At 36.7% G+C, this 16,692-nt stretch overlaps 1 protein-coding gene across 1 annotated transcript in view; it reads right to left on the reverse strand.

The window, feature by feature from the left end:
* Positions 1-16,692, reverse strand: part of LOC308263493 (uncharacterized protein) — a gene marked incomplete at both ends in the record, with an annotated part of 68,565 nt that overhangs the window by 40,210 nt on the left and 11,663 nt on the right. Inside the window, 6 exon segments of the mRNA XM_080696507.1 lie at positions 9,207-9,405; positions 10,456-10,698; positions 14,320-14,348; positions 14,351-14,423; positions 14,426-14,434; positions 14,437-14,578. Coding sequence (XP_080552633.1) covers positions 9,207-9,405; positions 10,456-10,698; positions 14,320-14,348; positions 14,351-14,423; positions 14,426-14,434; positions 14,437-14,578 — 695 coding nt within the window.

The raw sequence follows: 16,692 nt of genomic DNA on the forward strand, positions 1-16,692 counted from the left end.
AAAATTGAAAGCTAGGGGAACACTATCATCATTTTGCCTTGCACTGTTCCATTACATTCATTAGGTTACCTATCTCATTTTTTTCCAAACACCTATCAAGTTCAGTAACTCAAAAGTAGAATATTAGTCAAACCTCACCAAGAGCACGCATAATGGAAACACAGGCGCACAAGGGAAGCCAGAAACGCAAAGCTGCTCACTGGACACTCACTTTCTATCTCTCTCTCTCCTTCTCCCTCTCCCTCTCTTTCTCTTTACTGTGGACCCCAATTACTGATAAGCTCCCAACTTTAACTTGGCTTTATTTTATACTTGGATATCACTGGTCTTCCCTTTTATGGTCTAATCTAAATAAGGTCAAAAGCACCTAGTGTTTTTTTTTTTTTTTTCTAAGTTTAGTTAGAAGGAGACAGAAAGGGCAAGGCGAGGGAATCCATCTCACTGACTGTACAATTCAATGGTCTTCCATGAGTTCCTCCTGTTGCCAGAAACCTACATGGATGATGTTTCTCCAGCTTTGATTTTTAGCATGTTTTGCTATACGAGGTTTAACACTTATATAGTAAGTTATTTGATGAAAATACCTACATAAGTACTAATGAAGTTATACCTGGCAAACCAATATTATTTAAATGACCAGAAAGTATATTAGTCTTTATATCAAAGGTGTTGGTGCACTTTCATTGTGTAGGTAGGGAGATTTCCTGTATGATGTTTGCTAAAACCTGACAGTAGATAAACCCCAGGCCATTTATTTTATCATGAAGTATTTCTGAATGAGCATTTCTGAGTTTTGATTTGCAGCCTCAAATTCCCAATAATTCCCATCTCATATACCTAACACCTTTCATTCTCATCTGCTAGTCACATGCATACCAAGTCCTATCTTCTAGAGTATGCATTGGTTCTCTTTCTACAACTATATAGTAAAGAACAGCAGAGGAAAAAGATCCATTTCCTAAGCCTGTTGTCATTTCCTTGAGTCTCGAGATATCTGGCCTGGAGTCCTGAAGATAAGTGACATGAGAGAGCCCTTCCTTAATACAAGCTCTCCTTCCAGGTCCTCATGTCAACAGAAGGCGCTCTCTTCCTCAGCTGTTTTGATAGCTGCAGCTGGCTGTGCTCCAGGCTCTCCACACTCTCCTGCTTCCCCTTTAAATCACCTTCCAGTTTATGCTTTTCCCTTTCACAGCTCATTCTCACTTTCCTCTTCACTCAAGGGCAACCTCCACCAGCCAACAAAGGAATATTATTTAGTTAAATAAATAGGTGGGGTTTACACTTTACTAAATGTGTTCATTAACCACTTCCCTTCAGGAAAAAGGAAGAAAAAAACAAACACAGATTATGAAAATGATGCTCAGTTGTGTAGGAATTTCAAAATAAATATTAGATGCATTAATAGGTTAGCAAAATAATCTAGAAATCAGTGATGGGAGGAAGCTGCAGAGATTATGGATCAGGAGTTCTGTCCAAGGAAAACAACCAGCGTGTCCCTGTTTGATGACTTTCCAATAATGGGAAATTTACTTTTTCACATGACAGCTCATATCACTTACGGGTGACTCCATTTACTAAGGAATGTTTCTTCCTATGAAGTAAAAATTATTCTATGCTAATTCCATCTATGTGTCCTAGCTTTACTCCCTCAAGCAACAACTCAGAAAAGCCGAGTATTAGTCTGGCAGAAATCAATATGACTTTCTGTTTGTTGATAATTTTATTTTTTGGTAATGGGAGATATTTTCTATAACCAGGAAAAGATATGACATTCAAATTAGGTCAGGAGGGAGATTTAATGTATGATATGTGTAAAAACCTGATGGTAGATCCCAGGTCCTATATATTGGATAAATGTTTACATTCCCCCCAAGATTCATATTTTGAATTTCTAATCCCCAAAGCAATAAGGAAATATTAAGAGGTAGGTCCTCAGAGACAAATAGTTCGTCAAGACAGAGCCCTCACCAATGAAATTAGTACTGTTATGGGAGGGATCCCAAGGAGGTCCTTTGGCCCTTAAACCATGTGGCAAGGGCACAGCTACATTTGTATGAGGGTGCAGACTTTCAGGAGACACTAAAACTACCAATGCTTTCATCTGTGAGTTCTTAATATCCAAAACTGTGTGAAATACATTTTTGTTTCATATAAGCCTCAGTTTGTTATAGCAGCCTGAATGGATTAGGACACCAAAGAGACTGTGTGTGTGTGGGGGGGTCTGTGCAGGCACACATATATACACAGAGAGACACACACATACACACACATAATTCCATATATTGAGGTTTTGTGACATATGCAATTGTTGGAGATAAAAAGAAAAGTAAAACGACATATAACAGAGGAAATATATAAACATGAGGAAAAGTAAATAACAAAAAGCCCTATCTACACTTTTTGGCAATTTTATAAAAACTAAGCTTTGGAGACTGAGAAGCGAATAAATGCATATCCTCTGTCAGCAGGTGAGGGAGAAGGAGAAAAGAAAAATTATGAACCTGCACAATGAGACTGGTCTGAAACACTTTGATTTCACAGGGTGTTTAAAGGTATAACAGGGCATCACCTTTACAATCTCACAAGTATTTTTCAATAATGTAGGTAAAACACAGCTGTGACTTACATATCTTTCAATGAAAAATAAATCTCACCATACCACTGGAGAGGTGACACAGCCTTTAAACCATTCCCTCAACACCAGTGTCAAACAGAGTACCAGCATGTCTGTGGAGTAGAAAGTCTGGTTGTATGGGAGCGATGGGGAAAAGCCAGTCAGTCAGAGTCATAACCCTTTTTATTCATCTCTATTTGCCTCACAGTGCCCAGAGTTGTATAAAAGTTGTTTTTAAAAGCTGAAAGACCATGTGCTGGGCTTCAGTTATACCGTATTGGTTTAGCGTATGTTAAAAACAAACAAAAAACAAACAAAAAACAAACAAACAAAAAACAAACAAACAATAGCTCTTCTAAATAATGAATCAAACTATGCTGTTTTCTTGAAACTGTCAACATTGTTTAATTAATTAATTTAAAAACTGGACATAATAAGGTGGCTGAGAAAAGGTGCACTGTTACTCTGCCACAAAAAAAAAAGAATAAGGGCAGCAACAAAAATAACTGTATTTCAAGGACAGTAAGCAAGAGGGAACTCTAGAAATCAGCAGGAAGTGAAAGAAACCCTAAACAGCAGGAAAAGGCAAACTAGAGACAGGAGCATACACTTTGCAACTTGAACCCTGGCTTCCCAGGTGGTCGTGGAGATGGAGAGAAAACACTGCCAGGAAAAGGTAAGCAGGAAAGTACCATCCACCTTGATCCTAGCAGTAGTCATGACTGCAAGAGAATTCCACAGTCCTTAGAAGCTTCAGATACATCAGGGAACTGGCTGCTCTAAGAGTGAGTGTTCTGCTTCAAAGAAGAGATGCATGTTGGTCCTTCCCTAGCTTCCAGAACTGAAGTTAGTACAACATCCACTTCTGCACATGTCATCTTGGCATGAGGGAGGGGGTGGAGAAAAAGAGAAAGGGGCAAAGAAGGGATCTATGACAAGATATAGTCCCTAAGGACATTTCCCTAGCCACTACTTTTTCTGATCATGCCCCCTCTGACTACCATTTTGAACCCGACCCAGTAGTTCATTTTAATTATTCATCTATCAAATAAATTAAGCCACTGATGAGGGATGAGCCTTTATGATCCCTTTATGACCCCATAACTTTCCTTAAGCCCCACTCTGGACATAGTTGTACAGGGGAAGTTTTCAGCACATGAGCCTCTGGAGGATATTCCAGATCTAAACCATAGCATCAGCTCTAGTGAATCTAGAAGTTTGTTTTACTCATAGATATATAAAAAATAAAAGTGAAGAGTTTGAAAAAGACATATCACACAAATGGAAAGCAAAAGCAAGCAGGAGTAGTTACACTCATTTCACATAAAGCTGACTTTAAATCAAAATTATATCTATAAGGTCATTATGTATTGATAAATGGATTAAGTTAGCAAGAATATATAACAATAAATCACATGCACCCAACATAGGGCCACTCAAATATGTATATATTATTAGGACTAAATGAAGAGATAGACTTTAATAAAATAATAGAGATTTTACCACCCCACTATCCTCTATGAACAGTTTGCCTTGACAAAAAGTCAACAAATAAATATTTGCAGTGAATCATATGCAGAGATTCTCAAACTTTTTTTTGGCTTATCACACTGTTTTCAGAAAAAAAGAATTACTCAGTAATCTCCCACCTCTGGAAACCTCTTCTTTAAGAGAATAAAGAGATACAATGCCAAATTTGTGTTCTATTATGCATCTGTATTTCATCCCAGCACCTACAGGGGGCAGTATCACCAACTCAAGGAACCTTTGCAGAGCTAATGGGCCTATGAGAGATTTATACAACATTTCTTTTAACAGTAGCAGAATGCATATTAGTTTCATTAGCACATAGAATATTCTCCAAGATAAATAATGTCAGGCTGCAAATCAAATCTCAATAAATTTAAAAAATTGAAATCATACCATGTATCTTTTTAGACCACAACAGAGTAAAACTATACCTTTCATTGTCAACATGATTAACATTATGATGTAAGCCTATAATGCACCAATGAAAGCACGTAGAAACTACACCTGAATAAGAAGAAAAAAGAGCAGAAAAAATACAGGTACAAAGAATCCAAATAAGATATTCTTCCAGTGGATAATTGAATAAATTAAGAGAGAAAAATTTCCAGAAACAAATGAAAATGAGAACACAATATGTCAAAATCTGTGGGCGAAAACAAAAGCAGTACTGACAAGCAAGAGTGTAATAATAAATACAGACATCAAAAATAGAATGATCTCTAGTACACAACCTAACAATACACCTTAAACTTGGAAAAGAAAGAATAAATCAAACCCCAAATTAGTAGAAGAAAATAAATAGTAGAAAGACAACAGTGTAAATATGTAAAATCAAAACAAAAAATTCAAAGAAATTAAGAGTTAATATTCTATTTTACTTTATTTTTTGTGGTACTGGGAATGAAACCCAAGGGCTTTCTACCTCTGAGCTATACTCCCAGACTTGTTTTATATTTTATTTGGAAACAGGGTCTCACTAAGCTGCTGAGAACCTCACTAAGTAGTGGAGGCTGGCTTTGAATCTATGTGATTCTCCTGCCTCATCCTCCCAAGTATTGGGATTACAAACTTATGCCACCATGTCCAGCTAAAAGTTTATATTTTAAAAGGATAGAAAAATTACAAAACCTTTGACTAGATTAACTAGGGAAAAAGAAGACTCAAGTAAAATTAGAGTGGAAAGGAGACATTAAAATTGATGCCAAAGAAATACAAAGAATTACAAGAAGATACTATCAAAAATAATATGCTAGCTGGGCACAGTGGCCCACACTTGTAATCCCAGCACTTGCAAGGCTGAGACAGGAGGATTGCAGGTTTGTACCCAGCCTCAGCTACTTAGTGAGGCACTCCACAACTTTATGAGACTGTTTCAAAAATAAATAAAAGGCAAGGTTAGGGGTATATCTTGGAGGTAGAATGCCCCTGGATTCCATTCCCAGTAGAGCCCCCTCAAAAAAAGAAATTGCTAAAATCTAGATACCCTAGAAGAAATGAATAAATTCTTGAACACATACAAGAAGAAATAGAAAATCTAAACATACAAATAAGGACTATAGTGATTGAGACAGCAAATGAAATTCCTCTAAACTGGCTTTTCTATTGTATTCTACAAAATATTTAAGGAAGAAATAATCCCAATTCTTCTTAAACTATTCCAAAAGAAATTTAAAGGGAAGGAATTCTGACAAACTTATTTCAAGGCCAGCATTACTCTGATATCAAAACAAGGTAAAGATACAATAACAAAAAGAAAGAGAGAGAGAGAGAGAGAGAGAGAGAGAGAGAGAGAGAGAGAGAGAGAGCCAGGCAGAGTGGTGCACATTTGTAATCCTAGTACTTGGGAAGCTGACATAAAAGGATCCAGGTTTGTGGCCAAACTCAGCTACTTAGTGAGGACCTCTACAATTTAGTGAGAACCTGTTTTAAAATAAAGAATAAAAAATAGGGCTGAGCCAGGTGTGGTGGCATACGGTTGTAATCCCTGCGCTTAGGAGGCTGAGACTAGAAGATTGCACAGGTTTGAAGCCAGCCTCGGCTACTTAGTGAGTCTCTCAGCAACTTAGTGAGACCCTGTTTCCAAATAAAATATAAAATAGGTCTGGGAGTATAGCCCAGAAGTAGAAAATCCCTGGGTTCCACTCCCAGTACCAACAAAATAAATAAATAAAAATAAATAAACACATAACTTCTTTATGCCGAGCGTGGTGGTGCATGCTTGTAATTCCCTCGCTTGGGAGGCAGAGACAGGAGGATCACGCAGGTTCGAAGCCAGCCTCACTGGCTTAAGAAATCCTGTTTCCAAATAAAAATATAAAAATGGGTCTGGGAGTGTAGCCCAGGGGTAGAAGGGCTTCCAGGAATCCCAGTATCACAAAAAAAAAAAAAAAAAATTAGGGCTGAGGTGTAGCTCGGAAGTTGAATGCCCCTGGGTTCAATCCCTAGCAACACACACACACACACACACAGACACACACACAAATCCATAGATTCATATTCCTTAAAAGCATGGATGCAAAAATTCTCAATATAATGCTAGCAAACTGAATTCAACAGCTCATTGAAAAGATCATAGACCATGATCAAATGGGGTGTATCCCATGGATACAAGAATAATTTAACTTATGCAAACCAATAAATGTGCTAAAACACAATAACAGAAAGAAGTACCATGCTTATTTCAATAGAGGGAGAAAAATAGTTGATTAAGATTCAGCATCCCTTAAATGGATGGCACTGGAGGACATTATGCTAAGTGAGATTAGTCAGTCACAAAAAATAAGAAATTGGATGCTCTCCCTAATATGAGAAAGCTGGGAGAAATGGGTCATAGGAGGAACTCTAGACAAAGAAAAGGAGATTCTATAGATGAGCAAATAAGGCGACTTAACAGAGGGGATGGGAAGGGGGAAGAGGGAAATTCTCTAATGTTCATGATGTATTTTAACATACATATCAAAGTCAATCACTAAGCCAACAGGAGAAGAAGGGAGGGGGAAGGAATGGGGCAGGAATTAGGTAAAGGCTAATTGGGTGATGTGTGCATGTATGTCTCCACTGTCTTGTATTCCATTAATATTGGTGCATGACTACAATGCACCAATTGAAAATTTAAAAAGTTTCAACATCCCTTCATGATGAAAATTCTCAACAAATTACTCATAAAAGGGACATACATCAAAACAGAAGTAGGGGTGTAGCTTGAAAATAGAATGTTCCTGGGTTCCATTGCCAGTACCACAAAAAAAAAAAAAATTGGAAATGCAGATACATAAACAAATGGAACAGAACAGAGAACCCAGAAATCAATCCATGTTTATACAGATAAAAAAAAAAAGATTGGTGGTACTAAGAATACACAGTGGAGAAAAGATTTTATCTTCAGTAAATATTGCTGGCAAAATTAGAAGATACATAGCAGAAGAATAAAAGTAGATCCCTTCTTTTCTTCTTCTTCTTTTTAGCAATACCTGAGATGGAATCCAGGGGCATTCTACCTCCAAACTATACCCTCAGCCCTATTTTTATTCTTTATTTTGGAACAAGGTCTCACTGAGTTGCAAAGCACACGTTGCTGAGGTTGTCCACTAACCATGATCTTCCTGTTTCAGCCTCCCAAATGCTGGTATTATAAGTTGTGCCACCATGTCCTGCTAGATACCCTCTTTTCACTGTACATGAAAATCGATTCAAAGTGAATGAAAACCTCAATGTGAAGCCAGATATGATGAAATTATTATAAGAAAATATAGAGGAACCATTTTGAGACATTGGTGTAGGCAGTGTCCTTTCTTTTAGAGAGGATCCAAAAGCACAACCAGAAAAAGTAAGGATTATATTAAACTAAAAAGTTTCTGCACAGTAAACAAAATAATAAAAGGAATTAGGAGACAACCTACAGAATGGTAAAAATTATTTGCAATTATTCATCTTGCAAATGGTTAATATATATGATACGTAGGAGCTCAAAAAGCTAAACACCAAAAACTAAATGATTCAAATAAAAATGGTCTAAAGAACTAAGTAGCCATTTCTCATAAGATGTACAAATCACCAACAAACATGAGGAAAATGTTCGATCTCACTAATTTTTAGGGAAATGCAAATTAAAACCAGAAAGAGATATCTTCTCACCTCAGTGTGGCGGTCATCAAAAAAGACAAAGAATAGCATATTCTCACAAAGATATAAAGAAAGGAAAGCTCTTATAGTGGAAATATAAATTAATATAGCCACTATGGAAAACAGAGGAAGGTTTCTCAAAAAAACTTGAAATAGGACTGCCATGTAATCCAGCAATATATACTATATATATATTACAGTATATTTATGATACATACTACTGGATATATATATATATATATATATATATATATATATATATATATCCAGAGAAGATGAAGTCATACCAAAAAAACACTTGTACTCCCATTTAGTGTAGCACTATTCCCAACAGATATAATATGGAATCAACTTAGATGTCTTCAGTGAATGAACTGATAGAGAAAACATAGAATATAGACATAGGGAATATTATTCAGCAAGAGGAAAGAAAGAAATCATGTCATTGGCAACAATATGTTTGGAATTTTAGGTCACTGGGTCAAGTAAAAGAGCCAAAGAAAGACAAATGCCACAAATTGTCAATCTTTGTGGAAACCATAATACAAATTCATAGAAGAATGGAATGTATTAATGGTTCCTGGAGCCTGGGAAGTATATGGAACAGGGAAATGAAAAGATGTTCATGGGGACACCACACCACACAGTGGATTACTACTGGAGGAATTACTTCTGGGTTTTCTATAACAAGATAGGGTAACTGTTGGTTAAAACAACCTATCATAGATTTCAGTATGGCTACAGAAGAAGAGCACAAATATCCTACATATAAAAATGGTAAATGTTTGAAGAGCTGGAAATGCTTATTGTCCTCATTTGATCACTGCACAGTGTATACACGTACTGGTTCACCATCATGTGCCCTATACAGATGTAGAACTATTACATCTCAGCAATTTTGTTTTTAAGTTGGAGGTAGGTACGTAGGCAGATTCCTAACTGGCTCCATCTGTTGCTGCTTGCCTCATCAACACCCTGTCCCGTTTCAAATTTGCTTTGGTCAGGTTGCAGAGTTTCTCCTCCTCCATGTGCCGGTGGTCTTGGGTCTGCTGATGAGCGTCCTGCTCAACCTTGGCTGCTGTGTGAATTTTGCTGATTTCCTCATTTAGAGATTCCACCTCCTCAGTCAGGTTCTTGATCTGTGGGAAGAAGGCAAAGACAGCTTCATTAGCTCGTTAGCATCATTACTGGAAGGGTGGGCATAACACTAAGGGTCATCTCACTTTATTGTCCAATAAATCATGAGATGTCCAATGTCATCAAGAACTAAAGTTAGCCGAGTTCATGACACAGTTTTTTAAAGTGCAAGTTCACTTTTTTTTTCACACAAAGTGATTTATTATCTGGCATGGTCAGGAAATGAGGTATTCCAGCCAACCAGATATTATCAGTTTAGCTCACTGTACACACAGCATTCAGAGCAACACAGTGCTGTATAATGATAGCACCACCAAAGGCAATTGAACTTTTTTTGAGAATTCAGGGGACGTGTACTGATTTTGTTTTGCCTCAGTGTTTTAAGGAAATGGCAGTTAAAGAAGAGTTATAGGAGGTAGCACAGGTGAAGGTAGAAGCTGGCTTCATCAGGCCCATGCACTTTTTATGAAAGAGAAGCAAAAGGCACAAATACTGCTTTTTATTTGCCTGCCAAAATTTGTGTCATTGTAGAGATTCCCTGTTTATCAAAGGTTTAATAAAGACTCCTTACAAGTCTCAAACTGCAAGTAGATATGAAATTTAAAATCCAAAACTAAAAAAAAAATCACTAAAATATTTCCTTAATTGTAATTAAAGTGATGGCTTCAAGGTCAAACTCCAAGTCATTGGCAGAGCTGGGTATGCAGATACATCCCAAATCACCTTTTAGCAAAAAGCATCATCACGCTTGTTCTCCTTCCAAAAAGGATACTTAGGAGCCCAATGAAACCATTTTGCTGTTTCTATTAGATTTCAGATGCAATAAGACTGAAGCAAATGAAAACATTTCATTTGGTAGATCAAGTGGGGTTCCATAAACCTGAACTGGAAATCTGAGATGGGAAAACATGGCTCATCAGACCCTTTACTTGATGAGGCTCTAGCTCTTACCACCATATAGTTGCAGGCCACTCTATTAATTAATTTAAACACCACCTCTGGTACCAAAGTCTTATTTGGGAGCAGAATTCAGGCATCTAAGCCTTCCTCACATCATTTTCTGTAGCATGCTTCTCTTTCTCCGACTTCGCCAATATTGTTTCCAGGTCATCGATTTCTTTCTTCAACTCAGAACATTCATCTTTGAGTTTCCACCCCGTGGCAGTCAGCTCAGAATTTATCTCCTCTTCTTCCTCCACCCACTCAGACAGCTCCTTGACTCTGGCTTCCAGCTGGATCTTGGATTTAATCAGCGACTCACACTGCTCTTCAACATTTGCCAGGGTCTCTCGCGCCTGCCGTGATGAGGAGAAAATTGTTGCCAACAGCTGGAAGTAATCTATCAGTTAGGCGAAAATGCTGCTTAACACATAGCAGAGAGATAATTGCCTGCCCTCTGCCCAGCACTCTCACCCACCTTTCCCAGGCAGCTGAAATAATATTCCCAGGTCTTCGATCCTTTGTTGAGAAGCGGAGCAGTTGCTTGTGTTTGGAGGAGCTTCCCATCTCTCAGGCCCATTCAGTAGATTAGATGACCTCTTCTAAAGCACTTAATAGAATCCTGTGGCCTAAAGGAGTGAACGTGTCTCCAACAATCAGAGATGTGCTGCTTAAATCACAGTGTCTGAAAGAATCGATGTGGGCACATGGTTTGAGGTTCATACCTGCTCAGAATACAGCCTTTGAAAAAAACCGTTTTCTCTCAGACAATAGAGTATTAATAAAATTATTATAAGTGCACTGATACAACTATTTAATATATGTATTTCTAATAAATTGGGCTGAGCTCTATATTTTTATACACAGGAGGAATTTAGAATTCATGAGATTGCTTGCAAGTTACTAACTAGATTTTCTTATTTTTTCTAACTAAAATTTTTATCTCTAAGATTCCCACAGGTTATATACATGCAGCACAAAATACTCTTCTTTTATCCTTTCACATACAATCCAAATCTCACCGAATGACCTGTTGTCCCTGTGTTATGGATCACAGGAAAAATGAAGAGACTTTTTTGCTAGACAGTTTCTTTCATAACCTTGAACTCCTCTACTGTGTCTTTTTTTGAGGTCAGATGAAATCTCTTCTTTATGAGTAGGTTCCTTGTGAGTGAGGTCTCATTACAGTCTAAGTTCACACACATCTTTACCTATCTCTCCTTCTCATTCAACTCCCATTATGTGCCGGTTTGGGAAATTTATTAACTATTCATTTGCCTTGCTTAAGTTGCATCAACTGAATAAATCAAGAAAAAAAAAAAGGTAAAAGTCTAAGCTATTGGCCTCTAGACAACTCCTGGCAAGAGCATGGCTGCGGGCCAGCAAACAGAACTTAAGGAGACATAGATGTAGGGAGGGAGGAAATAGTAAACCTCCAACTCCACTGAAGACCCTGAAGAGGGGCTGAATTAAAAAGAAATGTCAAGGTAATCAGGAAGGAGTCAGGCAAACCAGAGAGCCTTCTAAGTAGGGAAGTAACAAGGATATGTGATTTTAGTTCACACCAGGTTTACATGCAGGACCAGCTACTGCTGCTATTTGCTGCTTCCTATTGGGCATTTGCAGGGCTCATCACCATCACCAAGTGAAGAAGAGAGCCCAGTGAGCTGTTACTGATACCATCACTAACATTACCACCAGTGAATCTGGGATCTGGGAGCCAGATGAATAGTGGTGTGGCAGGTCTTTTCCCAGTGTTCATCACCCTCTCCCATTATACAATGTTCATTAATATGAGTTCACACAGTGCTGCTGGTATTTTGCCTTGAAGGATTTTAGAAGATCTTTGATTCCTTGAGCTCCTTGGGAGTCTCTGTGCTTTAAAATAAACATTGAACTATTTCTCAGTTCTGTTAACATTTTACTCAGTTATAATTTGAACTCACCTCAGCTATGTGGATTTGTTCTGGAATTTGCTTCTCACATCCCCCATAGTGATTGATAACAAGTTTCCCAAGCTTTTACATACCATGCTTCTGCACACAATTTGAGTCCAGTTCTACCTCTCAAATCACCCCATTGCACAGGACATTCTTTGTCAATAGGAGGAGTGATGGGAAAAGGAGGCCACGTCTCATCCAAAGATACCTCTCCCCTAAGCCAAAATTTGTTGCAAACTGGTTATTTCATTACAGATCTTAAAGTAGATTTGGAAATGAGCCCAGTAATTTGTATTTTTAACAAGCATCTCAGGTAATGCTGGTATATATCGAAGTTCCAGAATCATTATTATGTTAAATATATAGCAGAAATGTGAATTTGACTGTAAACTTTTATATGAAATATATCCTGTTGGGAACACTGGCAAATAGCATAGCTCCAAATAAAAGTAATTTGGATCTATCTACAAGTACTAAATTTTCTTTGTTTTCAGTTTTCAGTAATATTTTTCTGTTTTGGGTAAGCTTTTTTTTTTTTTTTTGGTGGTACTGGGGTTCCTGGAAGCCCTTCTACCTCCGGGCTACACTCCCACGGGCTACACTCCCAGACCTATTCTTTTACTTTTTATGTGGAAACAGGGTCTCTTAAGCCAGTAATGCTGGCTCAGAACCAGCGTGATCCTCCTGTCTCCACCTCCCAAGCGCAGAGATTACAAGTGTGCACCACCACGCCCGGCAGTGTTTGGGGTAAGCTTAAAAGGAAAAAAAGTATTCAAATAATTCTATTTGAACCTAGCTCTTTTCAACTGAGCAGTGTGTTAAGTGGAATATAATAAAGAATATAATATAAATATATAAATATATAAAATATATAAATATAAATATAAAGAATATAATATAAAGAATATAAAATAATATATAATATAAAATACATATATAATAATATATAATATAAAAATATATAATATAATATAAAAATATATAATATAAAATATATAATATAATATAAAAATATATAATATAAAAATATATAATATAAAAAGAATATATAATATAAAAAGAATATAACATGTTTGTACACACAAGTTTTTTACCCCAATAAGTTGTATGAATATAATGCACCAATAAAAAAAATTAAAAATAAATAAAAAGAAAAGAAAAAGAAAATAAAGAATATAATAAAAGTAGATAAAATTTCATTCCTGCCTTGTGGAAGTTTGAAGATCATGGTAGCCCAGGTGCCTAGGGAGAAGGATATTAAAGAAAATAAATAATTCACAGTTATCAGATTGGAGGCAAAGTTTCAATTATAAGGACCCGGAGTTTGAAGACTAAATTGTACATATTTCAGGATCTGAAGGTGTCTTTTCTGAAAATAACATGATTTTTAAAGAAAATGGTTCTCAACACTGACCAGATATCAGAATCACCCACACATGTCCTTGGGACCACATAGGGCCTAGTTGATCAAAATATCTGCGAATGGGCCTAAGCACCATTCTTTTTTATTTTTTAATGCTTCAGAAATGAATTTTATACAAGGATAAGGTTGAGAATTTTTTATTTGAAGGAGACTCATTTGTAATGTCAATTTGGACTAAACAAGAAGAAACAGGAAGACAAAAATCTACAAATACGATTAGAAGCATACTGTAACAATCCCAAAGACATCAGGCAAGTCTTTTTCCAGAGAAACTAAAATCCTGCCTGCTGATTGCTGACAAGTCATAGCCTACATACAAATTTAAATTAAGATCCAGAACTTTCCAGCCTAATGGTAGATCAAGGAGAAATTGTGTAGTAGAAACTTGCTTGATGGTTTGTCCTTTTTAAAAAAGATACCCTGCCAATAAAATCACTTCACTAAAAACAGGGTGTCTCTCACATGTTTACATTGTCCGTGTTTGATGAAAATCTATGGTGTTTGAAAAGCACATGCTTCTATTTCTTTTTCCCTCATCAACATAGCCTGCAAAACAAAGGAGTCTAATTAAAAACTGGCTGTGAAGGACAAGTGGTGGGACCGCTCACCCTCACCGCCTGCAGCTGAAGAAGCAGGTCACTGTTTTCTGGATGAGGGAGACATCTTTTGCTTCCAGTTCCTCCCTCTGAGATTTCAGTTCCTCCAAGGCCTCCTCCAGTTAGTTACACATACTCTTCCTTTGGCCTGGCTGTCTCCTCTCCCACTCCTGCAGACTTAACAAGAGGCTCCATCTTCAAATATTGCCTCATCGAGACGTAGTTCTTTACAGCCAAGGAAGCTCTCATTTTATCCTGGATCAAAAGAAGTGCATCCCTAAATCAAGAAAAACAAACCAATCTAGATTCTAAGAGTTATTTACATAATAAAGATCCTTAATAATTTCACTTTTTTAGAAGTTATAACACAATTTAATTGGTTTTCAAAGTACTTTGGGGTTCTCTTGTGATTCTGACCAAAAAAACAAAAAAACTAACAGGTATTTCTGAGGCAGCAATATTGTGAGCTAGATATCCTTAAAATGCTTTACACTAGAAGAAACGATCCTGAAAGAGAATAAGAAACAGAGAGAGAGTGAAAACCTTTGGCATTCAGGGAATTCAATGTGTTGATTGGCTGTGTTCATGGAACCTGTCTTGTTATTAAAGAGTTTCTATTTTCATATCCACGTGGATAAAAAGGCAAGATAGAGATTTCAAAGATTTTTAACATTAAAGGAAAGAAGGACTAAAACTTCTACCCACCATCAGAGAAAGATGTCAAAAAGAAGTACATATGATTTGATATGTGTGAAAAAAAAATCCTACTCCAGGCATTTTCCTTTTTTTGTTTGTTTGACTTTGTTTTCCTTTTATCATGGTCCAGCATGACTAGAATTTTAAATTTTAGTTTCCAATTGATATAGAATCATCCAAAAGGTGAGCATAATTTTTTTTTAGTTCTGGAAATAAATATCCTTTGAAAAATTGGGATTAAAAAACATAAAGTTACTGAAGAACATAACTTAAATCTAAATACCAGAGATTCTCTTAGATAAATTTCCTCTGAATGTGACCTTCCAACCTAAAATTACAAAATACATATCGAAAAAATTCAGCCATCAGTGACAACTAGCATATACAATGATGAATTTGACTAAATCCCTGAGAATTTTAGGTCACTAAACAATCTGAAAGAGATACAAAACAGTTGTTAAAATGATTAAGTACATAAAGGAAAGAATTAAAAAACAACAAAATAAACCACCATGTTAAAATAACAGACATGTTTTCTTAATTATCATGGCCCCAACTTTATGATGGTTTGACCTAAGAATGTTTAACTTTAAAATGGCATGAAATTAATACACATTCAGTGGAAACTGTAGGTCAGTTTTTGAACTTTGATCTTTTCTTGGGTTAGTAATATACAGCCTGATATTTTAGGATGCTGGGCAGTCGTAACAAGTCACAGATCCCAGTAAGCTATGTAATCACAAGGGTAAATAACTGATAGTCCATAGTGTACTTTGTTGCTAACTATAATATTCATCAGGTTAAATGTATTTGATGCACATTTGACCCATTCTATTTTTAACTCATGATGGGTTTATCAGTACTTAATCCCATTAGAAGTAAAAGAGCAATTGTATTTAAAAATGAGACTAAGTAAAATGTCTAAAACTTAAAAGTACAGTAAGTTAAACACTCAATGAAATAGTTACCCCATTGATTGGACACCCTGAAAAGAACCTAGTGATTTAAGAAAAGAACCCCAGGTTGGTTCTGATGTCCTTAGGCTCAGAATGGACATCATAGTCCCAAGTTCTAGGTATGTCCCCGTGCCAGGCCAGACACAAAGCCTCATACTACAGGCCTATACCTATGAGTCTAGGCTGCAGGTCCATCTTGATGAAACCCCGTTCCAGGTCCACTACTTTGGACAAAGGTAACAAGGCCTACCCCTGCCAAAACAAGCTCTAGGCTTGTCCCAAAGAACCTAGGCATTGGACCTGATTGTGTATTAAAATTGTCACTAGGTCAGTATAGCCAAGGACTCAGCAGCAACAATACCTGGGGACTCTACCAACTGGGCTGCCCATAATCTCTGACTAGAATCACCAGTAAAGAATTTTCCCTGCTGAAGACAGCTGGTAAAGACTAGAAGAGTTACCTACTTGTTAATTTGTGCAAATACTAGGACAGGGCCTAAGGATCATTAATAATCAAGGAAACATGACAATAGCAAATGAATAAAGCATTACTAACTGACATAAATAATGGAGATCCATGAACAAAAATAATTTAAAAATTGAGAGACAAGATTATGAGATCTTAAAATAAAATTTAACAAAAATTAGGAGCTGAATATGGTGGTATATGCCTGTAATCCTAGTCCTTGGGAGGCTGAGACAGGAGGATCATTGAGTCAAAGCCAGCCTCAAAAATTTA

The sequence above is a fragment of the Muscardinus avellanarius genome, assembly GCF_963383645.1.
Source record: "Muscardinus avellanarius genome assembly, chromosome: 5".
Taxonomy (NCBI): domain Eukaryota; kingdom Metazoa; phylum Chordata; class Mammalia; order Rodentia; family Gliridae; genus Muscardinus; species Muscardinus avellanarius.